Consider the following 26,823-nt stretch of genomic DNA (forward strand, 5'->3'; position numbering starts at 1 on the left):
TACGAACCTTTGGAGTTCTGGTGATGGTCATGCTGTGCACAAATCAGTTAGGCTCGTGGTTCCGCTTGGCATTTGGAATCAGCAGGTTTTTGGGTGTTTATTTACAAAGAAAAGGCATCTATTAGCTAGACTTGCAGGAATTCAAAAGAAGATTTGTCATGAGCATAATCCTTTCCTTAGTGAGCTTGAAGTTGAGCTTTCTAAAGATTACAATTTACTAGTAGATCAAGAAGAGACTTTTTGGCTGCAAAAGTCCAGGAATACCTGGCTTAAAGAAGGGGACAGGAATACTCGGTTCTTCCATCTGTTTACAGTTGTTAGACGAAGAAGGAATAAGTTGGAAGGGTTACATGATGATTTTGGGGATTGGATTACTGAGAAACAGAGCATGAAACATATTATTGTTAATTATTTTCGAGGGTTGTTTTGTGCTTTTGATATGGTTGGTGACTATGCTTTGCTTCCTCAGTTGTATCCTAGCCTTGAAGAGGCTGATCTTGAAGGTCTTAGTTGTCCGGTTTCTATTGAAGAGATTAAGAATAGTGTGTTTGCTATTGGTAGATTAAAGACCCCAGGACCTGATGGTTTCCCTGCTCTTTTCTACCAAGATTATTGGGGGGTTTGCTCTGATGATATCATTTCCTTTGTACAGAATTGCTTTAATACTGCCACTCTTCTTGATCATTTAAATGAGACTCTGATTGCTTTGGTGCCTAAAGTGGAGAGGCCTATGTTTATGAATCAGCTTAGGCCTATTAGTCTTTGCAACACTCTTTATAAAGTGGTCTCTAAAATCCTTGTAGCTAGGCTTAGGCCGTGTATGACTAAGCTTGTCAGCCCTAGCCAAGTTAGTTTTGTTCCAGGGAGACAAATTACGGATAACATTATTGTTGCTCAAGAAGTGCTCCACAAATTTAAATATGCCAAAGGGAAGAAGGGTTTTATAGCTTGGAAAATTGATTTATCCAAAGCTTATGATCGTATGCAATGGCCTTTTATTAGGGAGGTGCTCTGGGAAGTGGGCATTAAAGGAAGCATTTTGGAGTTGCTTATGCAGTGTATCACTTCTGTGCAGTACAAGGCCATTCTTAATGGGGAGCTAACTGACTCTTTCTCTCCTCAGTGTGGTATTAGGCAGGGGGACCCTCTCTCCCCTTATATCTTTGTTTTGTGTATGGAAAAACTCTCTCATCTCATTCAACAAAAGATTCAGGATAGAGCTTGGAAGTCTGTTCAGATTTGTCAAGGAGGTCCTCATATTTCCCATTTATTCTTTGCTGATGATTTAATCCTTTTTGGGGAAGGTACTATTGATCAAGCTTGGTTAATGAAACAGTGTTTGGATGATTTCTGTCAGTTGTCTGGTCAGCGAGTTAGCTTTGAAAAGTCTATGATATGTGTTTCCCCAAATACATGCTCTGATTTGGCTAATTCAATTGCTACGATAAGTGGTTCTCCTCTCACTGCTAGCCTTGGTAAGTACCTTGGTGTACCTCTTATCCATACTAGAGTCAGTAAACAAACCTATCAAGAGGTTATTGCTAAAGCCCAAAAGAGATTAGCTTCTTGGAAGAGCCATACATTGTCTATGGCTGGTAGAATTACTTTGCTTTAATCTGTTACTGCTGCTATTCCTATCTATACTATGCAAACTGCCAAGTTGCCTATGTTTGCCTATGATAAATTGGATCAGCTCAACATGAATTTTCTTTGGGGGCATACCAGCAATACTTCTAAAATTCATCTTGTCAATTGGGAGCAAGTGTGTAAACCTAAGGTAGTTGGTGGGTTAGGCATTAAAAGGTCTGCTTGGATGAACCAAGCTCTTTTGGCTAAGACTGGATGGAGACTTCTTCAACATGAGCAAGGCTTGTGGTCTCAGGTCTTCTATGCTAAGTACTTAAAACACCAAAACATTTTAACTGTGAAGGACTCTTATTTCCCTTGTAGCTTTAGTGTTTGGAGGGGTGTTCTTTATGGTAATTCTGTCCTTTCCAAAGGTGTTAAGTGGAGAGTTGGTTCTGGGATAATATGTTATTTTGGACTGATAGGTGGTTGAGTTGTGGTCCTTTGTATCAATATTCGCTCATTGATCTTTATGAGGAAATGCTTCAGCTGAATGCTGGTGATTTTTTGGACAAGGGGGTCTGGGACTTTAACTGCTTAAGGGAATGTCTTCCTTTTCATATTATTCAGTTAATTTTAAGTGTTGATGCTCGTTTTAATGGCAGTAGGGCTGATAGATATATTTAGCAGTTCACGACTAATGGTTCTTTCTCGGTTAAATCAGCCTATAATTCTTTTTTACTTGCTGAGGCTTCAGTTAAATGGGACTGGCAGTTTCTTTGGAGGTTGCGGCTCGCTCCTAAGGTTAAAACTTTTCTTTGGATTGTTTGTCATCGAAAGTTGCTTACTAATGTGCAAAGGTAGAAGAGAGGCCTCACTCAGGTTCCTAGTTGTCCTAGATGTGATTATCCTATGGAAACTATTGCTCACTTGTTTAAGGATTGTCCTTTATCTTTGGCCATTTGGAATTGTCTTCAAATTGGAAATAATCCTAGCCCTGATATGGTGGATTTTAAAGAGTGGCTGTTAAGGAATCTACAATCCAAAAGAAAGGTTTATAATGGGTTACCTTGGCCTTTGGTTTTTGCTCTTTATTTGTGGTTTATCTGGAAATGGAGATGTAAAGGAATTTTTGATCAAAGGTTTGTTATGCTTGGTGAACCACATCAATTAATTCTTCAGTATGCGTTGGAGTGGTTTAATGCTACCAAACCGCCTTACCTTTCTTATGTGCCGTTTGTTGTTCAACTTCATTGGATAACCCCTACTTATGGAGTTTGTAAGATTAACACAGATGGAAGTCGTAATTGTGTTTCTGGGTTTATTAGTGCTGGTGGTCTTTTAAGAGATAATTATGGTGCTTGGATTAAGGGCTTCTTTGTGAACCTCGGTGTTGGTTCTGTTCTTGAAGCTGAGTTGTGGAGCATTTTTGGGGGTCTTCATTTGGCTTGGGAGTCTAGCTTTCGTGTTGTGGAGGTGGAAAGTGACTTTAGTGTGGCTGTGGCTCTTCTTTCTAGCTCTACTATTTCCACACATCCCTTGTTTAGCCTTATTAGGTGTTGCAAGTTAAAGGTGCAAGCTGGTTGGAGATGTTCTGTTAAGCACATCTTCAGAGAGCAGAATGTGGCAGCTGATGTCTTGGCTTCTAAGAGTTCTGAGTTTGGCATTGGGGTGCAGTATTTTACTGAGGTGCCTACTTTTCTTGCAACTTGTTTGGCTGAGGATGCTATTGGGGTGTCCAGGTCCCGTGTTGTTTGTGCCTAGTCTTTTTGTTCTGGGCTCTTAGCCCCTTTTGTTACCCAAAAAAAAAAAAAAACAAAGCATATTCCATACATCAAAGAAAACATAACCAAAGCATAATAAAAAATAAAAGAAACTACAACCAAAGCACAATAACAAAAACAAACCACAACCAAACCATAAAATAAAAAAATAAAAAAACACAACCAAACCATAACTAAATAAAACCTAACCAAAGCATCTATGCTTCATCTTTCACCGTCATTGCCTTTCACCGCCCATAGATACTCCATCAAGTCAAGTTGACACCTTTCATGAATATTGCATCTCTGTATTTCAATCTACCCTAGGCCTCATGAAATGACCATCCCTAACCAATAGATCTGGCTCAAATGGTTCTCCACTTGGCCCCATGGGCCTTTCATAAATTCATGTCAAGGCCGTGTTCATGGGATTTGGTTCGTAGGACTTCTGCAGCATCGTAATCATACTCATCCTCCACAATCATATTATGAAGGATGATGCAAGTCATCATAATGCTTCTGAGGACATCCTCATCAAACATACGGGCCGCATCTCAAATAATCAACCACCGAGCTTAAAGGATGCCAAAACACCTTTCGACATCTTTCCTATATCCTTCTTGATAGGAAGCAAATAATTTTTGCTTCTAGGATTGGGGATTCGGAATGAATTTGACAAATGTGGTCCACCTCGGGTAGATGCTGTTAGCTAGATAATACCCCGTCTGGTAGACTGTATTGTTGACTTGATAGCTGATATTGGGGCCTTGGCCTCTCCAAACATAGTTGAAGACCAGGGATTGACCTAGCACGTTGAGAGCATTTTAGGATGCAGCAACTCCGAAGAAGGCATGCCAAACCCTTGTATCAAATCCAGCAACTGCTTCAAGGATGATACTTTCTTTTCTATTTCTGTAATCTCCTTGCCAGGCAGTTGGGCAATTCTTCCATTGCCAGTGCATGCAGTCGATGCTACCGACCATTCCAGGAAATCCTCGAGCTTCGATTTTTTGTAAAAGCCGTTAGAGGCCCCTGGGAGTAGGTCTGCGTAGGTAGTCCCGAGTGTAAAGAGTTTCAACTGCATCACAAAATCTTACCAAGGCCTCCAACGTAGTGGACTTCCTCATTCGGGCAATCTCATTCACCTGATCAGCAGATGAACTATACGCCAACATTCGTATAATAGCTGTAAGCTTTTGCTCTGGAAAAAGTCCCAAAACCCCAGCAGCATCACACTTTTGAACAAAGTATGCATCATAATTGCAAATATCATGCATGACTTTATTGAACAAATGGGGTTGCATTCTATATCGTCTTCGAAAATCAACATCAGAGTACAAAAAAGTTGGGATAAAATAATCTTCCAAAAGATTCTTACCCCGAGAATGCCTATGTCTGTCCACATTCGGGCCACGGCCGACTTGTGAACCACGGCGGCGACCTTGGTTCTCTTCATTAAGAAAAGCCACTGCTATGACAAGTTGTTCATCTTCTTCTCTCTGCAACCTTTGCCTTTCAACTCGTCTACAACTTCTCTCATTTGTTTCTCGCTCTTGTCTCTCTAAGCATCTCCTCAAATCTTCCATTGAGAATGGAGTATGAATTCTAAACTCCGAGAAATGAAAATATAAAAAGATGTGGTGTGAGAGGTATGAGTTGAGCCTCTAGTTTTATAGAAAATTTAGGCCAGATAGAGATGCCACGTGGCTTGATTTGATAGGATGAAAATCTTATCTGAAATTTAAAATTCAGCCGAAATTTGAAATTTGAAATTTATCTTAATTAAAAATGGATTTTTGACTGTTAAGGAACTTCAGGGCCTGGTGATCTGTACAGAATACAAATTTTCATTGCGCCAAGTAGTGCTCCCATTGTTTCAAAGCACGAACCACTGCATAATTCTTGCTTGTAAGTACATCATTTTTGGCTAGCTTCACTAAGTTTCTCACTAAAAAAGGCCACTAGTTCCTTCTCTGGAGACAAAACTGCACCTACTCCCACCCCACTTGCATCACATTCGACCTCGAATATCTTCTCAAAGTTAGGAATGGTTAGGACCGAGGCGGTGCACAGCTTGTGCTTAATGAGGGTGAAACTATTCTCTTGCTCATCACCCCACTGAAACTTTCCTTGCTTCAAACACTTAGTGATGGGTTCAGTAATGGGGCTAAAATGACGAATAAACCTTCAATAAAAGGTAGCCAACCCATGAAAGCTTCTCAACTCACTTACTCTTTCTCGAGGTAGGCCAGTCACTAATAGCTCGCACCTTCTCGTCATCCACCAAAATGCCATCCTCGCCAATAACATAACCTAGAAATAGTAATTTATTGGTGCAAAAATTACACTTTTCAGGTTGATGAAAAGTTGGTTTTCCTGTAAGAGCAACTCCACCCATTTGCCATTTGCCATTTGCCATGGCAAGGGTGGGCTAGGGCAGCCACTATTCACGTGAATCGTAGTTGCCTTTGTAAAAAGCCATTTCTGTTTCCACCTGTTGCTATGGCAAAGGGCAATTACTATTCATTTTTTTATTTTTTTTCACAAATTTTTTTTACCTCAATAATATTTTCGGGTTCCTACTTGTCAAGACTATTCATAATCGAATAAAATTTCCGGATAAGATTTTTGGGTTCAAATTTCGGATGAATTTCAAAATTCAAAAGGAGTGTTGGAGTGACTTGTGAACTATTGACTTACTTTCCTTACACACGAAGAATTCATTTTACAATTGTAATTGATTGATTTTAATTTCTGATTTCCTACTGTAAATAGAAATAGGAATTTATTATTTACTTGCCAATTCAGGTTTCGTTGTATTATAAATATGACCTCCTACAAGGAGAAGAATACATAGAAAATTCCTACAAATAAATATTCTCTCATAGTAGAGGAAGCTAGAAAGTAGAGGAAGACAAGCTTGCAATTTGAAAAGGAGGGAAGAGAAGCCTTGTATGTATAATAGTTGGGTATCCTTGACCAACGAGGAGCCACAAGCTAATTCCAAGAAGAAGTCAAAAGCCTACTACAATTGGAAGCCCAAACGCAGTTGGAAAGTCCGAAGAGTACTGATAAGTCCATAAATTTACACATTTATGTCCTCTTCATTTGAAAAGGTGTACAATATATCTAGAAAGATATCTCGAAAGATAAGACAAAACTCTACAATTTACATATTTTTACCGAATTTTCTTGGAGGAGGAACAACCCCAAACGTATGTACAAAGTAACTGACGAGTTATCCCAATCCAAGTAGGAAGAGGAGTCAATTACTTACCCATTTTGGATTTATGTTTTAATTAGATTTCACTTTATTTTTGGGTTGCTGTAAAAGCCCAGCTAGCGTAGGAAGAGACGTGTGGTGTTTTATTTAAGCATGAGAAACAACTCCTTTGGGGGTTACACACACAAAGACTAGGAGGAATTGGAGACGCCGGAAGAGTACCTCAATTGGCTAAGTTTTATTGTTTCTTCCTTATGTTTTTATTTATATCGAATTCTATGATTATATGTAACTAATTTTCTTTTGTTAGGGCATGATGTAGCTCTAGTATGATAATCTATTTTTCTTATTATACCCATTTATTAATTGCCATTTGATGTTGGATTCTTAATCACTGTGCTTTATAACTTGGTTGATTATCTTAATGCTTGATCACCATCTAGACTTTTAATTGAGTTAATCAGATGCAAAGTAGAGTAAATACCATACTTAATTTGACGCTTGCTTCTTGTGATTAGGATTTGTAATTCGTCTAAGGTAAATACCATACTCCTAGGGTTTACATGCTTGTTGGAGGTTTTCACTTATGTTTATGTGTTTCTGTGTGTTGATATTTGACCTAAATACCATAGGTGAATTGCATGTAGGAATATACGAGTTAACCTAAATACCATAGGGTAATTCATGAAAAAGGAAAACTTAGCGGCGACATCAATTGGTTAGTTAATGGGTAGGTGAATAAGAGGCTATATCGGAGTACTAGTGGTGAAATCATTATCCTAGTGCTTTTATCAATTTGAATTTCTCATCTTGTGTTTCGTGATTTTCTACTTGTTTTGTCTTTTAATTTTGTTGGTAATTAAATCATTCTTTCACAAACCCCTTTTGTGTTTACGTGTGTATGCTACGTGTTTAATTTCTTGTTTATATAATTAGAGTAGTTAAGGTATTTTGTGAAGTAAATTAGGTTAGACTAATTGGAAGTTGAACTCAATCCTCGTGGGAATGATCTCGTAATACTATATTACGATTGACCTTATGCACTTGCGAGTATAAGTTGTATTTAGACTAATCTTTATAATCTCCATTTTTTAGGTTGTCTAAAATTCACAACAAGTATTTCACATCTCCACCCTGCCACATATGCACCATGCAAAAGCTGGGGGGCATTTGTGGGTGCATATGTTTCAGTGACCAATGAGCAGGTGACACATGGAAAAGGGAAATTCCCTAGGTCAATTAATTACCGCAATTGAATCCTATTTAATTAGGAAAATTATAATTGATTTAAGATGGGAATATCTCCCTAAATCAAGAATGAGATTTCCAATCTCCTATTTTTCGGTAAGAATAATCTTAATTAAACAAGGATTATTCTTCAAACCATAACTGACAACGAGCACTATAAATACATGGCTACATCACACATATGAGGTAATCCGATTTCTACCCTAGAAATTCCCTCTCTCTCACACCACACACACACACACACACACACACACACTCTCTCTCTCTCTCTCTCTCTCTCTCTCTCTCTCTCTCTCACGGCATTGGCTACCAACACACACGGCTCTGGCCACCTGGTTCTATCGTACCGTAGAGAAAGCTCCGACTTTCTCTGTTATTTTTGTATCTTCCGAAAGATCATCTAACTGACTTAGGCATCGGAGGGCCTTTGTTAACCACCCCCCCCTCCCCCCCCGGGCGGGTGTGGTCTATTTACTCCAACATTTTTCATAGGGATCGAGGGAAAAAGAAGAAGGAAGTTCTAGGGTCAAAGAATTTACGTGTGATTATTCGCTGTGCAGAATTTTAGTCAAACAGTGGCCGCTAAAAAACTCTCTCTCATGGAAACATGTGTAGGTTCTTTTCAAAAAACATATAAGATCACCATAAAATAACAAAAATTCGTAAAAGGTTTGTAGCTCAAGTAGTTAAGAGCATTTTACACTGACATCCTTGGTCCGAGATTGGATTCACTGCTCCCCAAAAACTTTGTAATTATTTTTTTTTTTTAACACCTTCTTTATTGTATTCAACACCCACCGGTACAACATACCCACACCCGAATTGCTAATAGGAGAGCCAACAAAGATAGACTAATTTCTTATTCTTCTTGGTGCTGTTGGACGTACCCAAGAATTTTTCAACGGAGGTGCAATTTTTAAAGGCTAAAAGCTTACCCAAAAAAAAAAAAATTAGACAACCAAATATCCTTATAATTTAAACAATACCAAAGTCATTCATAATTCATAGAAAAAAATAACATTAGAATTAACCTACAATTGTTACCGACAAGTATGATATTGATCATATGAATACAGAGATAGCCAAGTGAAAAAAACTAAAATAAAAAATATATTATTAAAAGAAAAACAAAACTGACGAGGCAGTTGCTGAAGAAGAAAAAAAAATTGAACAGATTTCATATTTTTTTTCTCTCTAGTTTAACGATGAATTACATTGGAACTTACTTTGAAAGCTTGATCGATCCAGAATTTTCTTTTTTGGCACAAAATTTGATCGATGAATAAGTTTTTATAAAGACTTGGAATTCTCTCAACAAAAAAAAAAAAAAAAAGACTTTGAGAAGCTGGAAATGCCCCTCTTCTACTGCCCACCAGCTGTTCGATTATTTGCTCCAAAGAAGCTCCAGGCAGCGGCTCTTTGCGCAGGCTGCAGCGCGCAAGGCTGTTTGGGTTCTTTTTTTTTTAAGTGATATGTCCAAAACGCATAGTTTTGGTCCAAGTGAAACCAAAATAAAAAAAATAAAAAGAAATAAAAAGAAAGGACCACCACTACCCACACCGGCCTACTCCCCAACCACATCCCTTTTTTCTCAATCCTCTTTTGCCTTCATCATCCATTAGCTTTTCTCTTTGTGCTTTTTTCATTATCATTGACTATCTCTCACTCTCTTAAATTGGTATAAGTAAATTCCATTACATTCATTCAACAACGACACCCAGAAAGGATCTTTCTTCCTCTCTGTATTCTTTTATTCATTTGGTGGAAACCCATTTGTTTTAGAGGCAAAAGAAGGGTTGTGAAGTGGACATAAGCCATGGCAGCTCTAAAACCAGAAGAGATAAGCCATCCACCAATGGACCAACCCTCCACAATTTGTTTGGAAAATTAATTTCTCTCTCAAATTTCAAAGTTATTTCTCTTTATGCTTTAATTAACTAGGATGGATTATTGGGTTTTGGTTAATTGATTGAGTTTTTGTTTTGGTTATTTTGTATTGATTTTTTTGAATTTATTTATTTGTATATATTTTTAGTTTGTAATTAATTAATAAAGATTGTTGTGGTTTGATTAAATGATACATATTTCAATGTTGTGTTTATTTGTATATAATTAACATGGTGAATTGGTTAATGTGATTAATATAGTGTTTTTAGCCTTTTTAAATATCGTTTTAGACTTTGAAATATTGTCCCTTCTTTGAAAAATTTCTAAGTTTGCCGCTGGTGGTGGGCATGTAAATCTGATGTTTCATGAAGACTTTTTTTTCATAGCTAAGATGTTTTGTAAGACTTGGGGATGGAGTTCTCTCGAAAAATAAAAAATAAAAAAAATGGTGGAAACACAAAAAATCTCTCCAAACATCATATCTTTTAATAGCAGCAGGAGAGGTTTACTTTCCTCTCTTCCGTGTACAATAAGACACCATTTTTCCGCTGACACTGGATAGTTTCTTCTCGCTTTACCAACGTAAGCCTGTTAAGGCATACATCGAATTGAATAAAAGTAATGCTAAATTGGTAATTGATACTTGAGTTGTCAAAGAGATCCCTGGTAAGGTCATCATAAGCCAAAATTTCAAATATCATTGCTCTTTTGAGTTTTTTTTTTTCCCCTTGATGACCATATATATAACAGTGTGAGTGCATAACCTATAATCAATTTCAATCGTCGGTTGTTTATGAATACTAATTTAAAATAAGAAAGAAGCTTTCATTCAATAAGGAACTGAAATACAACATTACAGAAATACTGGAACTCAACACACTGCATAAATGTCGCCTCATTAAAACCTTACCTTCAAAAAAATTCAAGAAGAGAAAAATCTGGTGAAGGAAAAAGAGTACCACACTTGCTCAAAAAAAAATAAAGCAAACTAGTCATTATTTCATCGACACCTCTTTATTTCTTTATATATTGGAGGGTCGTGTACTTGATATTCATTTGGAGAACATCAATCACAGGCTTTCTTGTTTGGTCTCATACTTGAAGTTGTAGGAATTGACGCCACTGTAAACGCCATCGTCCATGGTGTGGGTAACCTGTTTGCCGTTGGTAAGCATATCCCGCTGAGTGTAGGAGAATGGAACATCGCATGAGCCCCTAGTCGCCATCAGACTTACCTTCACCACAGACATTGGGGGCACAGCAACCTTGTACACAGTCTCTGCTACACTTTCAGAGGTGTCGGTTTCCCCCCACTGGATTTGTGTCCCAAATGCAGCGGATATTTCAATCTCTCCTTTTGCAATCAAAGGAACTCCAGTTTCAACATTAGTCTTGAGGCCCATCTTCATTGAAACGCTAGAATTCCAAGTAGTGCTTCGGGTGTCTTTGTACGAGAGCTTCAAGTCTATTGTGTTTTGTTCTCGAGTTTGGTTAACCGCGTCTCCGTTGGCCATGGTGACAACTCTTTGGCTATAGATCCTGGAGTCAAGGAGGCGAAAGTTGATGTTGTATATGCTCCTAGACACAACAAGCTCTTCCAGCTCCATGCACGCCTCTTTGATGATACTAGGGTCGCCAGCATTGAGACAGGAATCAAACCCATCCGTGGTCAGTCTAACGCAGAAATTATCGTTGCCCAAGTTGCGGAGAGCAACCTTGTTATTGTCAAGCTTAATAGGCCAAAACAACATGTCCTTGTTGATTTCGTTACCATCAAGATTGGAGTCGGCCCAGATCCAATTAGGGCTGCGCCTCCAGAACCTTCCAGAGAGATTGGATTTGATCCGAACACTCCCATCCCCATTAGAGAACACCTCGTTCCCCACACTGGATTGTCCAATGTCATTGGATGAGAATTGCAAGAAAGGGTTGCCATTAAACATGCTGGCGCTCAGGTATTTCCCATTGTCACCCTTGAAGGCGACGTGCTTGGGCAATACCAACACCGTTTCCCAATCAACGATTAAGCAGGCGTCGCACAGCTCCGTGTTAGGATTCTCAGATCCTGCGTACAAGCACGAGTCTTGTGGCGGGTCTACCCTCCATAAGCATGCATAGTGCCCGAGCTGGACGTGTCGAAATCGGACCCCTTGAGCAGGATCCTTATCGTCTACATAGACGGGCTCGAACAAGGTGCAAGACCATTTGGATTGGTCTTCCTCGGGTTCATTCGCGCCAGCAACAATCCAATAGTGGTTGACCGACCACCTGACCCAGTATTTATTGTTGTAGCTGCATCTTATGTGCACCAGTCCCTTCCCGCCCTTTGCCATCTCCACATGGAACATTGCGTACGGACTAACGAGCTCTTCTCCGGAGAACTTGAGAAACCCATGAATCTCCCCATCATCCTTTACGTAGCTCAAGTATTTGGCGTTGTACCTTGATTTCAACACCATACACCTTGGCAATGTGTCCACCATTTTCTCTTAATTAATTCTAGAAACAAATTAATGCCAAATCTCACTCTGTAGCTATATAGTATGTATAGCTACTCTCGGTCAGTCCCCACTCTAAGTGAAGTGAACATGCTAGCGATATTTATAGTGGATAAGGGTGGGAGATGATCATCTTCATGAAAGAATTTGAAAAAGAATGGAAAGGTTGTGCAGAGAGTGGTTTTTTTTTTTATAATAATTTTTTTTAATGGGGAAATGATATGTTATTAAGAAACTTGAGAAACAAGCAAATCCTGAAGCATATCATGAGGGAACACAACACAAAAAACATCATGAGAAGATCCCAGGCCTAAAGAATGATGGGATATATTATATATAGGAATGATATTATTGGTGGTGGGTACGGTTATGTGGGAGTAGTAATAGGTAAGAGAAGAAACTTGTTCTCTTGTGATAATCAAACGACAGAAAGTAGTGGGACAGTATCTTTGATAATGATGATGTTTCTTACTCAAGGTCTAAAATATCGGGAGTTTTGGAAATATCGGTGGTCCAAAAATACGGATATATCGATGGAAATATCGAGGAAATATTGATATCGATAAAAATTGAATAAAAATCACGAAAATTGTGAGAAAAACTTGAAAATTTTTATTGAAACTTTAGAGGATGTTTACTTAGTCAATTGTCTATTAATATATTACACTTGATACATATGATAAAATATATGAGCTTAACCCAAAAAACAAAGATAAAATGTATGAGTAACTTAGTACCACATAGAAAGAATTCCTATTAAAATTCAAACTTAGTATCACATATGATGAACAGTATTAAAACTCGAAGTGAATAATAATAAAATTCCATAATATAAAACAACAATAAAATACTACTCCATTATAAAATAATAAATAACATTAAATATATGCTTAAATTTATTCTTAGGGAATTTTTTTAATATGGAAATTTATCTTAGATAATATTAGCTTGCAGACATTTTTAAAGACCTTATAAATATTACAAACTGAAGATATAGACACAAACTCAGCCGCAACGAGTTGGATAAGGCGCTGTGGTTGATTGAGAAAGGGAGGGGTTCGAATCCCTCTGTGCGCAAGAGCGAGACTTTTCAACATTTTCCATGTATTTTTCAGCTTCATATGGCGAGATTATCCATATTATCAATAATATCGCGATATATTGCCCAAATAATGCATGAAAAATGTTGAAATTATCGTCCACGATAATATCGACAAAAATATCGATATATTGATGATAATTAAGTGGATATGTACAAAATAATTTCATTTACGCCAAATAATTTAAGTCTAGATTATTTTTAACATCCCTCCTTAAGCTAGACTTCATTTACGCCAAATAATTTCCTCATCTTGATGAGCAAGTCCTTCTTCAATGGTTTGGTGAACCAATATGCCAGCTGGTCCCTCAACTTCTTTGTCTTTGATTAGCTCTCTAATAAAATGGAACTTGATCTTGATATGCTTACTCTTGCTGTGAAACATTGGATTTTTGGAAAGACATATAGCTGATTTGTTGTCGCAGAACAGTTTTGTAGGGCCTTCTTGAACTTGACCCATCTCTTCTAAAATACTTTTCAGCCACCTAGCTTGACAACCTGATGATGCAAGAGCAACATACTTAGACTCTGTTGTTGAAAGTGCCACTATAGGTTGCTTTGTGGAGGACCATGAAATTGCAATTGACCCGATGCTACAGACATAACAAGATGTGCTTTTGCAAGTATCAACATCTACACCCAAGTCACTATCACTGTAGCCAGTCAAATTTAGATTCTGGACAGTGTAATAATGCAAACCATAATTGACAGTTCCAACCACATATCTTAGGATTCTCTTTCCAAGCTCCCAATGAACATCTTTTGGTGATTCTATGAGGAAAAAGAAAACATACATTGCACTTACTGTAATGGGAATCGTCATATAGACACCACATGTTTTCCCAAGAATGGGTTTCCGGAGTGGTTCCTTGAACGCCAGAAGCAATGAAAAGTGACACCAAAAAAAAAAAATTGCCGATAGCAGTGTAGCTATTGTAGCTGTTGTAGCTGTTGACGACCAGTCTTCCGTCAGCCAGATGGCCGGCGATACCTCGGGTGTCTCAACCTCGCCCACATCAGTGTAGCTACTGTTTTCTCTCTGTTATCCATTCCAGAGCCTGTTGATTGCGAATGTAACCAAGGAAAAGCTTTGGTGCTTTTCGACTAAGGAGATACATGTTGGATTATCGATTCGAGTGTCACTCATCTTATGATGTATGATAAATCCTTTTTTCATTCTATGACTACTCCTACCAAAACAAGTGTGATTACTGCTAACAACGAATCTAACTCAGTCACTGGGGTTGGTTCCATCACTCTTATTCATACCCTCTCTTTACATAAAACTTCGCTTGTTCCTACTTTGTCCTATAATTTATTATCTGTTGGGCAAGTTACTGAATAGTTAGATTTCTGCGTGCTCATGTGCTCTTCCTTTTGTTTGCTTCAGGATGTTCAGACCAGGGAGATCATTGGACGTGGTATTAAGAGAGAGGGGGGGCCTTTACTATGACATTGCACTGGGTCGTGTTCATCAGGTTCGGGGCGTTGTCAGTGAGAAGCATAAGAAGATTTGGTTATGGCATCGGCTGTTGGGTCATGTTTCCTTTGGTTATTTGCAATATTTGATTCCATCTCTATTTAGTGGAGTAAAATTTTTCGATTTTCAGTGTGAGACTTATATTCTTTCAAAAAGTCACCGAACTTTTTATCCACCAAGTTGGAATAAAAGCACATCTCCTTTTGATTTAATCCATTCAAATGTTTGCGGTCAATCTCCGATTACTACTGTCTTTGGTGTTCGGTGGAATGTAATCTTCATTGATGATTGTACTCGATTAACTAGGCTTTATGTTATGAAGCATAAAAGTGAAGTTGGTTCTTTATTAAAAAAATTTTACCAGATGATTCAAACTTAATATTTTTGTTCGTTCAGATTTAACCACACACTCACAATCTTTTTCACTGAAAAAGGCCTTTTCCATGAAACTACGTGTTGCAGACTGCATAACAGAATGGTGTGGATAGCGCAAAAATCACCATATTCTTGAGACTACCCAAGCTTTCCTTATTGGGGGCGTGTTCCCCATATACCCTTTGACGACAACTATTCAGTATGCTATCTACCTTCTTAATCGCACGCCTTCATGGGTTTTGAGTTTTAAAACACCACTTCAGACATTAGCAGCTCATGTTCTTGTTTGTTCCCATCTTAATCTCACCCTGTGCAATTTTGTTGTGTGGTGTATATCCATCTCAATAAGTTTCACCGGACCAAGTTGGATCTGTCTGCCCCCCGTTGTGTCTTTGTGTGTTTTGCACCTCAATAAAAGGGTTACCGGTGTTATCATCCCTCCAGTCGCCGTTGTTATGTTACCATGAATGTTACATTTGTGGAGAATGAGATGTTTTTCTGTTCGACATACCTAATCATGTCAGAAGCACATAATTGGAATGAGATAGAAATACGGGGGAAAAAAGCACAAAATAGTGCGCTAGAACCTGAGCTGCTCAGCTCAACCGAGCTAAGCAGCTGTTGGAAGTAGGCTGTCGACCAGTCCACCCAAGCCGAACAGTCAAGCAGAGCTGAACAACCAAGCCAAACTAGATAGCAGGGACCCCCCACTCTTGAACATACCTGCTCATGCTTCACTAATCATCCCTAAGCTAAGTCTTTCAGATCCCAGTGCTTCTCAAAATATTGTTGAAATTGTGAAAAAAAATTACCTGCATAAACAAACAGGGGAATACCACCAGACATGTTCTCACTAGAGGCAAGGTGAAATATGCCATTGTTGATTATATCTCCACACATAGATTTTCTCCTCAAGCTAAAGCATTTATCAATTAGATGGAAGGAATTAAAATTCCTAATAGATTGGAAGAAGCTTTGTAAGACCCAAAATGGGTGGAAGCAATGAATGTGGAGATGGAGGCCTTACAGAATAATGGAACATGGAAGATAGTTTTACAACCTGAAGGAAAGAAACTTGTTGGATGTCGATGAGTGTACACAGTTAAGCACAAAGTTGATGGCACAATAGACAGATATAAAGCAATAGTTGTGGCCAAAGAGTATACGCAGACATATGGAGTTGATTATCAGGGTACATTTGCACTGGTGGCAAAAATGAATTTGGTGCAAGTTCTATTGTTCCTAACAGCTAATTTAGACCCTTGTCGTTCTGTTCTCGTGGTTTTGAACTGGTTCTTTAATATTTAGTCATGCCTCTGAACTCAACTTTGACACTAGATAAAGTTACTACATTCTATTTGTTGCTCCTCCATGTCACCAAATTACCTCCCACAAATGTGAAGTAACCCGATATGGATTTTCTATCTGTTACACTACCTACCTAATCTGCATCTAAATAATCGTAAATATTTAGATGACCATTCTTTGAGAACATAAGTCCTTTTCCAGGTGCAGACTTTAAATATCTAAGAATCCGAAGAACTGCATTCATGTGATATTCACTCGAAGAATGCATAAAGTGACTGATGATGCTCACTGCATAAGCAATGTTTGGCTGAGTATGAGACAAGTAGATCAATCTTCCCACTAACATTTGGTATGTTTCTTTGTTAGTTGGAACTTGATCCGTGTATTCTCCAAGCTGATGATTCTGAATAATAGGAGTGTCCACAGGTGAGCAATCTAGCATTCTTATGTGTGTCAACAAGTCAAAGACATATTTTCTTTGAGAGAGAAATATGCCTTGTTGTGATCGGGTCACCTCAATCCCCAAGAAATATTTGAGTCCACCTAGATTCTTCATCTCAAATTCAGTAGCCAAATAGTCTTGTAGCTGAGATATTTTATGTTTATCATTCCTAGTAATAATCATGTCGTCAACATAGATTATTAAAGCTGTTACCTTCCCTTTCTGATGTTTCAAGAACAGATTATGATATGAGTTACTCTGTCTAAAACCATTGTTCTTCATTGCCATGGTGAATTGCCCAAACCATGCAACCTATAAGATCCCACATCAACCAAACGGAGAGGGGGTGATGTGCCTTGTATGTGCACACCCGCATCCATCTAGCACGAGGCCTTTTGGGAGCTCACTGGCTTCGGAGTCGTAGGAACTCCGAAGTTAAGCGAGTTGGGGGCCAGAGCAATCCCAAGATGGGTGACCCACTGGGAAGTTGCTCGTGAGCTCCCAGAAACAAAACCGTGAGGGCCAGAGAGGAGGGGCCCAAAGCGGACAATATCGTGCTACGGCGGAGCCGATCCCGGGGTGTGACAATTTGGTATCAGAGCCACTCTGCCGTGTGGTGCGAGTGTGCCGACGAGGACGTCGGGCCCTTAAGGGGGGTGGATTGTAAGATCCCACATCAACCAAACGGAGAGGGGGTGATGTGCCTTGTATGTGCACACCCGCATCCATCTAGCACGAGGCCTTTTGGGAGCTCACTGGCTTCGGAGTCGTAGGAACTCCGAAGTTAAGCGAGTTGGGGGCCAGAGCAATCCCAAGATGGGTGACCCACTGGGAAGTTGCTCGTGAGCTCCCAGAAACAAAACCGTGAGGGCCAGAGAGGAGGGGCCCAAAGCGGACAATATCGTGCTACGGCGGAGCCGATCCCGGGGTGTGACACAACCGGTGACTATTTCAGTCAATACAACACCTTTCGTAATTTACATACTGTTCCAGTCTGAGTAGTATTATATCCAGGAGAAATGTCCATATACACATTTTCTGTGAGTTCTCTATGTTGGAAAGCATTCTTTACATCAATCTAATGTAGTGGCCAATCCAAATTAGCTACGAAGGACAGTAAGACTCTGACTGTGTTCAATTTTGCAACTGGTGTAAAGGTTGCTTCATAATCTACACCACAAGTCTGTGTATACCCTTTCGCCACAAGTCTTCCCTTGTATCGCTCTATAGGTCCATCAATGTTGTGTTTTATGGTAAACACCCATTTACATCCGACAGTCTTTTTTCCTTGTGGTAAAGTTTACAGTGTCCAAGTCTTATTCTTCTCAAGAGCTTTCATATCTTCTTTTATAGCTTAAACCCACTTAGGATCTTTAAATGTTTCAGCAAAATTGGTTGGGATATGAATAGCAGACATCTAAGGCACAAAGGCCTTGAGTGGTTGATACAGCTTCTCAGTGGACACATGAGTCGCAATTGGATACTTTGATGTCTTGCCAATATTAGGTGAATAATGGTTTGGTGTCTTTCCACGATTCTGCCTAAAAGGTATTTGGTATCCAATAGATCTATCCTCTAAATTCATAAGTGTAATATGAGTAGTTACCTCAAGGATATTCTAAGGAGATTGGTCTGGTGGTACCGTTGAGTTAGAAGAGGGGTCTTCATCTCGTTGTTCTGGATTATCTGTGGGTGTAGGACTCAGATCAAAAACATCTTCGCAAGGGTCGAGTGGGTCTAGCGATTGATCGCTTTTCGACAGAGAGCAATCTAGTGCTCTAGACTCGGGACGATCAATCGTTTCTATACATAGGCGAATTTCTTCGTTTTCCATGTTGCTCCAATTTTGCTCTTCACTTCGTATCTCCCCTTGAAGTGTAGAATTGGATGATAGGTTATGGAAGAACATCTCAAATTCTAGAAAGTCACATCCAAAGTGACATAGGTACGTCGAGTAGGAGGGTTATAACAACAATAGCCTTTCTGATGAGTAGCATAACCCACAAAAACACAACGAATCCCACATGGATCAAGTTTGCTACATTGATTTTTGTGGAAATGAACGAAGGCCACACATCAAAAGATTCGAGGTATGAGTACCAAAACATAGGGTAGGGGCCCTTGTTGCGCAAGCACTTGTAAGGGAGTTTTAAAGGTCAATATACTAGAAGGCATGCAGTTGATCAAGTGAACTGCGATGAATAGCATCATCCTAAACATGGCGAGAAATATGAGTGTCAATCAGAAGTGCTTGGGCGGTTTCAAGAAAATGTTGATTCTTTTGATCAACAACACCATTTTGTTGTGGTGTCTGAAGACAAGTCGTCTCAAGGATAATTCTATGTTGTTGGAAGTAACCCTGAAAGTCATGATTGGCAAATTCTCCACCATTATCTAAGCGAAGGATATGTATAAGAGCATTGAACTAGGTTTTCATCTGTTCACAGAAGAATTGAAAAAGGGAAAACACTTCGTTTTTATTCTTTAGCAAATAAAGCCATGTCATCCGTGTACAATTATCTATAAATGTAACAAACCACCGAACGCTAGAATGAGCAGTGATAGGTGAAGGCCCCCAGACATCAGAGTGAATTACTGTAAACAGAGTGGTACACTTGTTTGTACTCAACAAATAGGGCACATGGTGACTCTTGGCTAAAATACAAGTATCACATGTGAAGTCGGAGTCCTTGAAACCTAAGAATAAATCTGGTGTAAGATGTTTCATATGACTAAAAGACGGATATCCCAATCAACGGTGCCACAACCATATTTGCTTTTGACTCTTGCCACAACCATAAATCATTTAATTTATTTAATTATGAAATTACAATTTTACCCTCAGGTGGAGGGTTATATTTAGGGGTGGGCATGATTCGGTTTGGACCGGTTTTATTTATCCGGTACTATTTATCCAGTTCGGTTTTAACAACAAAATTTATAAAACCGTCCAGTTTCGGTTGAACCGGATTCGGTCCGGTTCAATTTTGAACCAGGTTATTATTATCATCTTTTCAAATTAATTTTTTTATATACAAATTTCAACTTAAAATTATTATTTTTTTGGCTTGAAAATTAACAAATTATTCAATTTCATACAAAAAGAAATATTAAGGCTAGAAAAGAGAGATGTTTTGAAATTGAACTTGGGTTGCCCACCAATAGTTATTTTGGTTAATTTTTAGCCCGGTAGAATTTTGGGGAACTAGAGGGCCCCATGACGTAGATTGCGTCAATACGAGCTTGTAAGACACGTAGTGGGCTTAAATCGGAGTTGTAATGAAAAAGTTACGATCAACGGAAGCCTAGTGAAATAATCGTAAATATTTCAAAGTTTGTTTTTAAAAATCAGATTTCTCTCCTTCTCTCTCCCTCTCTCCTGAAACAACCCTCTTCCTCTCTCTTGGTAGCGCCTATTTTTGGCCAATTTTCAGCCCCATCCGGCAGTGGTTGATGGCGCATTCTTCACGGAAGTTGTTCTCCTCCTCCTCCTCTACAAAACCCATTTGATAACCACCCCTGAAAACTCAGATTTCTCTAGATTTTGGATTCAAAAATCCATAAACAACTGTCAATTTCGTCGGATTTTACGTAAACTTTCCGTCGTCGATTCCAATGATTCTGGCTACCAAATTTATCGATTCAGGTATGCTTTCTCATCTTTCCAACGTGATCTACCTCATGGTTGGGTTGGTCAGGATTGATTTTGAAGTTTTGAAACTCGTTTTGCAACTCAAAGTTTTGGCCGGTTTTCAACTCGAGTGTCTGGCAAGTTTGGGTCACTTTTTGGCAATGGTCGAAGGACAAAGTTGCTCCACTCATTGTCCTGATCACATGGGTATAGGTATTGTTAGGTGATTTGAGAAATTTCCGATTGCCGAAATTTTCTCAAGCCACCCACACGATGTCGGCGTGTGTGCAGGGGCATGGGCCACATGTGGGTGACCCATTTGGTCCTAAAATGATCCACATGTCATCCCGCGCATGACGGTATGCTCGGATTTGAATTTGGTTATTATTTGGTGGTTGATCAGATTTACGCATATTAGGTGTTATCCAGGTTTGATATGACCGGACCATTGGATCGACTCCATTTTCAAATATGTTGATCTAGGTATCTCTAGGATTATGTGGAATTCACGGATCGTGAATCGGAGTCTCGGATACCCCGATTCAATGACTTAGAGTTTGCGTTAAACGGTAACCTCCGATTGTGCGATCGTGAGCTAACCGGCCGTTCGATTCGGACCAAACTTGCATGACATGTATAATAAACCTTTTTGAACCCATAGGAACTTTTGGATCGAAAATCAGAGGTTGTGAGCCTCGTGGGCCCAGTTGACTAAATTTGAAAAGTTTGACTACTCGATTGACCCAGTGTCTCCCGAGGCTATTCTACCATTTGAAACACTTAGTTGGACCTTAAGAACTTCTCGTTCGTCGTACACACACTTGAATCCCGGGAAAGTACTAAGATAGTTGGCTCAACTCAATCAAACTAATTTGCAACTTATCGTTGAAAAGCAAATTACTTTAATGTTGTTAAATGTGGTCATTGCATGCTTGCCCCAAGTACAATATATATATATATATATATATATATATATACAGAGAGCTTCCATTGAGGGATCCCTCAAATAAGCTTATTTGAGGGACACCACTTGTAGGCCCCACTCCGGATTGTATTTCACTAATCCAAACCGTCTATTTTGTAGATACTCATTCAAAGATCATCTCTACAAAAAATCACTTGAATCCGATATCATGTGACCACTCAATTGAGTTATTGAAATTTTAGTACTTTTCTTAAAGCACTATGTTCATTGATTTTGTAAGACACAATTGGACGTCGAAACGGTTTCCGATTTGTCTAATTTTTTGTAAGGATGATCTATGAATGAATACCTAAAAAATAGATGGTTTGGATTATTGGGAAAAGAATTGTAGGGTACCCTAAAGGGCGCCCCTCAAATAAAATTATTTGAGGGATCCCTCAATAGAAGGGGACTGTATATATATATATATATATATAGATCACATGCCTTCGACTAATGATAGGAGGCTTTGCGGAGCCTGCATCAATAAATTTATGATTATATTTTTTTATTTATGGAGTTTGGGCTAAGTTAAACATGTATTTTCTGTATCATTATTTTTGAGTGGGCCGGGACTAATTAATATGCATCATCTACAAGTTACTCATCTTTTGTTTTGCCATCATAGATCGATACAAAGATGATTGAATGAGATCTACATGTCGATGGTTAGTTTAGGCATGAACGGTTGTGGTTTAGAGTTTTTAATATACAATATAACAAGTTGTTTTACAGTCGGTTGTTGTTCATACATGTATGAGTGGTTTATGACAGTTGACGCATATGAAATCTAATTTCGCCAACAATAATCATGTGAGTAAGATGTGATAAGACGCAACATGATATTAGTGATAGTTTTAAATTAATATGAAACCCAAGATATGTTGATGTTGTCAAATGCATATGAGATTTCTAGGGATTTCTTTTGTTATTATTATTATCATTGTTGTTATCATTAATATTATTGTTATCGCTTTATTTTTATGATTGTTATTATAATTCATTCATGGCTTGATAGAGGGGTTTGGTGTCAGTAAGGATCTAATGAAATGTTGATTACATATTTACACCCAAATATATGTCTATGTGTTTAGGTTGTGGGTACGTTGGATATCGATGCAGGGGTTAATAAGAGTGTCTTGGAAAGTGAATAATAAGGGTTATGAATTCTAGTTTGCTAATTGGTATGTTATTTGTACGTGGAAATTGAGTTGAGAACGGATGTTGAAAGTTATGGGTGATCTAATTCAAACTAGTGAATTTTTAGGATGGAATACGTGGTTATGGAAATTTCGGGAATACTTATTACTATTACTATTATTAGTGGTGCTGTCAATATTATTTATAAGGGGTTATGGTGATTTTGGTTATGTTATGGATTTTGGTTTTGGTACATTAGTTTATGTGGTTATCGGACTTTGAATTGCAATATCTTTGAGAATGTCGGAGTTAGTATGTATGTATGGATGGGCTATGGTTTTGGGAAACTGAATATGGTGTTTTGGATTTTATTATCTTGTCTTGTGGGATTTTCAGAGGTTGTATATTTCCTAAGTATATGAAGAGTAATTTGAATACTAATTAAATCGAATGGGTATAGTTAGTCTTGATGTTTTTCTTAAATATGGTTTTCAAAAAGGAAGCGTGGATATTATTTTAATATATATATTTTTGTTATATGGAAACGATTTGTTTTGGAATTTGGATTTTTAGAGTATTATCTTTATTATATATATTAGTTTAAGAAAGTGGATTTTGGATCTTGACGATGGCACACCATCTCATGTACCCCTCCCCATTGGATACTGATTCTGGAATTGATGGATACTGGACACATGGAAACTGTGATTATGGGTTGGATACGTCGAAACCCGGACACCCTTGACGAGGTGTTATCGTAGATCCTTAGTGGGGTAGTCTGTGCGCGTAGGATTTGTCATAGGCGCACGAGTATTAAGGATTCTGTTGTGCGTGCTGGTGAGCTCAGTCCCCGGTTGGATGGCTTGTTCCAGGTCACATGGCTGTTGAAAATTCCTCCATGTGGTTCAGCCAAACGATCCCTGGTTGTTGAAAATTCCTCCATATTAAATATATATATATGTGTGTGTGTGTGGATTCGTTTTCAGGTCGAGCTTCTTGAACTTGTACTTCGTGAGTACTGTACACAGGTATGAACGTCTGAATTATAGTTTAGAAAATGTTGTTCAGCAACATACGCCTTGGATAGGGTATGGTTGTGGGGAAAGAATTGATCAAAGGAAAGGAACTTATGAAGTGTTTAGTGGTTGTTTTGTCCAACTTGATGTTGAAAATTGAATCATTGGCATTACTTTAAATAATCGTATATTATCTTAATCTTAGTTATTGATTTAAGAACTACATGTGGCTTGATCCCTCACAAAGTGGTACATAGGTAGTCTAGGGTTTAACCTAGGTGCAGCCACAAAATAAACAGTTTGAGCTGTGCTTGTATTGTACTAAGTGGGGAAGTGAATTTTGGAAGAAGAAAGGTCTTCTCTAATTCTGTTACGTTTAGTATTTTCAGATGTATGGATTTACAAATGAGTTCAAAAACTAGAACGTTTTAGAAAATGTTTGGTTATGAGGCTGGAGGCCTGTTTGTTTATTGTGTGTGTGTATAACATACTTTGTGCACGCCAAAGTTTGGAGATTATTAAACTACATTTTTGACAAGTTGAAAAATTTGGTAACGTTCGTATTTCAAGGGAGATTTCGTCGAAATTTCGGAAGAAAGTCTCATCCCTCTGTAGTAAGTGGGCCCGACATCGGTTTGATTCAGAAAAACCATAGGATCAGTCTCAGATTCCGAGGAATTCAGGGCGGGTCCTGTCAACAACGAAACCTGAATGGGCAAGTAAATAACCAATTCCTATTTCTATTTACAGTAGAATATCAAGAATTAAAGTAATTCTTAATGTGTGAGAAAATTAAGTCAATGATCCACAAGTCACACTAACACACATCTTCCTTTACGTAGCTCAAGTATTTGGTGTTGTACCTTGATTTCAACACCATATACCTTGGCAATGTGTCCACCATTTTCTCTTAATTAATTCTAGCTAGAAAGAAATTAATGTCAAATCTCACTCTATACACACTCTGTAGCTATGTAGTATGTATAGCTACTCTCGGTCAGTCCCCACTCTAAGTGAAATGAACATGCCAGCTATATTTATAGTGGATAAGGGTGGGAGATGATCATCTTCATGAAAGAATTTGAAAAGGAATGGAAAGGTTGTGTAGAGAATGGTTTTTGTTTTTTTTTTCACAAATTTTTTATAAGGAGAAATGAAATGATATGTTATTTAAAAACTTGAGAAACAAGCAAATCCTGAAGCATATCATGAGAGTCCACAACCCAAACAACATCATGAGAAGATCCCAGGCCTAAAGAATATATATAGTACAGGTTGAATGCTTTAAAGGAAAGGACCACTAGACAAAAGCCTAGAGACGTGGAACTGGATAAGGATTAAGGATTGGGAATAATCTTTGTCTTATGCTGATGTTTTACTTTGTACCGTTGAAATGTCCGTTTTTATAAAAAATTTCAAATATAGCAGAAAACTCAAGTAAATAGACACAAATGCCCTCAAATTTAAAACCCACATAAACCTAAAAAGGAAAACCCTATTAGATTGGGAATCTTTGTACGTAGAGTTTGTTAGTAGACGTATTGCTGCCATAGTCAAACGGTATGTGCAGTTCTTCCTTGGTTCTTCGTTCAATTTATTCTTCGTTTCTTCGTTTATTCTTCATACTATATTTATAAAATTTCAATTCTGGTTTTGCTGACTTAATGTCCATGGGTGCGACATTTCTGATGATGGAGATTGTAATTCTCCTGAGCCCCATCCAAAGTGCTATCATTTAATATCGTCAATTCACTTTGAGCCTAATGACACCTTCTTCCCCTCAAGAACTGTGTTGGAGGGTGAGTTCTAGGATTCAATTTTACATGAGTTCTTGTGTAATTTATCTATGCCAAAAGATAAGATTTATAGAAGGAAACAACACCGATGCCCTTTCTTGGGTAAGGTAGGAAGCTGCCAAAGAGGAAGCCAAATAGGGCCTACTTGTGGCCTTCCTAACACCAATCACCTTGTTCACGGTGTGTGATGTGAGACATGTCATTTGGCAACTTGGCTTAATAATTTTCTGACTAGATAGGCTATGTTGTGCATATCATTTGCGAGAAAAGTACTGGTATTTTCTTTGTTTGCTTATTAGTGGCACCTGCTGCTTGTTTAAGTAATGTCTTCTTTTCTTCCTTGTTGTTCTCTCTAACTTCCTCCTATAATCTGCCAGGTTAGGCCTGCATGTAGAGGTTGCAGCGCTGCTAGTCATAGGAAATAGATCTGCAGACTGTGATGTAGAGACAAACCCTTGTTGTCACTATAGGTTGCATCGCTGTCAGATTTGTTGTGAGAGAAATCAGCTGTGAGATAAAGCAGTTTGGCGTTTGGTAAACTTTTTGTTAAAAGTGTTGTTGGTACTGATTCCCGCACAATGAGAAAATGATTCCCGCATAATCATTAAACCCAACGCTCCTTCGAAACTGATTCTTGCATAATAAGAAAATGATAGCACCTCATTAGCTATTTTTCCTTATAGCTTTCTCTATCATAGCAATTTTAACAATAAGTGATGTTCTCATAGTTTAGCAAACGGGTAGGGCTTCCCAAAATTTTATAAAAATCACTTATCACCCCAAATAAGCAATGCCAAATAGGGCACTTAGATTTAAACTAAGCTTCACCAAAAGCCATTCCGACCACTCTTAGATACTCAAGCCGACTCATAAACTCAGTTGGGATACCTTTGTAAACACTAAAATCTTGCGATAAATGAGACAAGAGCACGTGTACAAAAATAATATTCGTATTGATTTATCAAGTTTGTAGGTTACAATCTCTGTGGGTATAATTTTACAAAAATAAAATAATTTCCTCTGATTTGAACTCCAAAAGTGTGTGTGGTTCAAGGGTGCCAAGCACTTGATCTTGAATCGGAATTTGAGACTTCGTTAAGGGCCGTTACAGCTTGATCTCGAACATGTCATGACCATGAGTAATGTCACATGGTGGATAGTCTTCGACTTTGGCAGTGAAGGAATTAGCACGTGTTTGTTAGGCTTGGTGATTCTCCACGAGCTTGATGAAGAAATTGAGAGTCTAGATGTTGCTTTGGGTAGAGAGCTTTTTGGTTTTCCAAAGAGTGTGTGCCTCCACTACTACAAAAAAGCAAAAAGACGACGGTAAATCACCGTCGTGTATTCGGTTTTTCAATGGTCGTGGAATCCACCGTCATCTTTTCCC

At 38.4% G+C, this 26,823-nt stretch overlaps 1 protein-coding gene across 1 annotated transcript; it reads right to left on the minus strand.

Annotated features, from left to right (window-relative positions):
• Positions 10,758-12,170, minus strand: LOC109947364. The gene has a single exon (XM_020557312.1). It carries the CDS (start codon positions 12,168-12,170, stop codon positions 10,758-10,760), a length of 1,413 nt encoding a protein of 470 aa, XP_020412901.1.

The sequence above is a fragment of the Prunus persica genome, chromosome G2 (assembly GCF_000346465.2).
Source record: "Prunus persica cultivar Lovell chromosome G2, Prunus_persica_NCBIv2, whole genome shotgun sequence".
NCBI lineage: Eukaryota > Viridiplantae > Streptophyta > Magnoliopsida > Rosales > Rosaceae > Prunus > Prunus persica.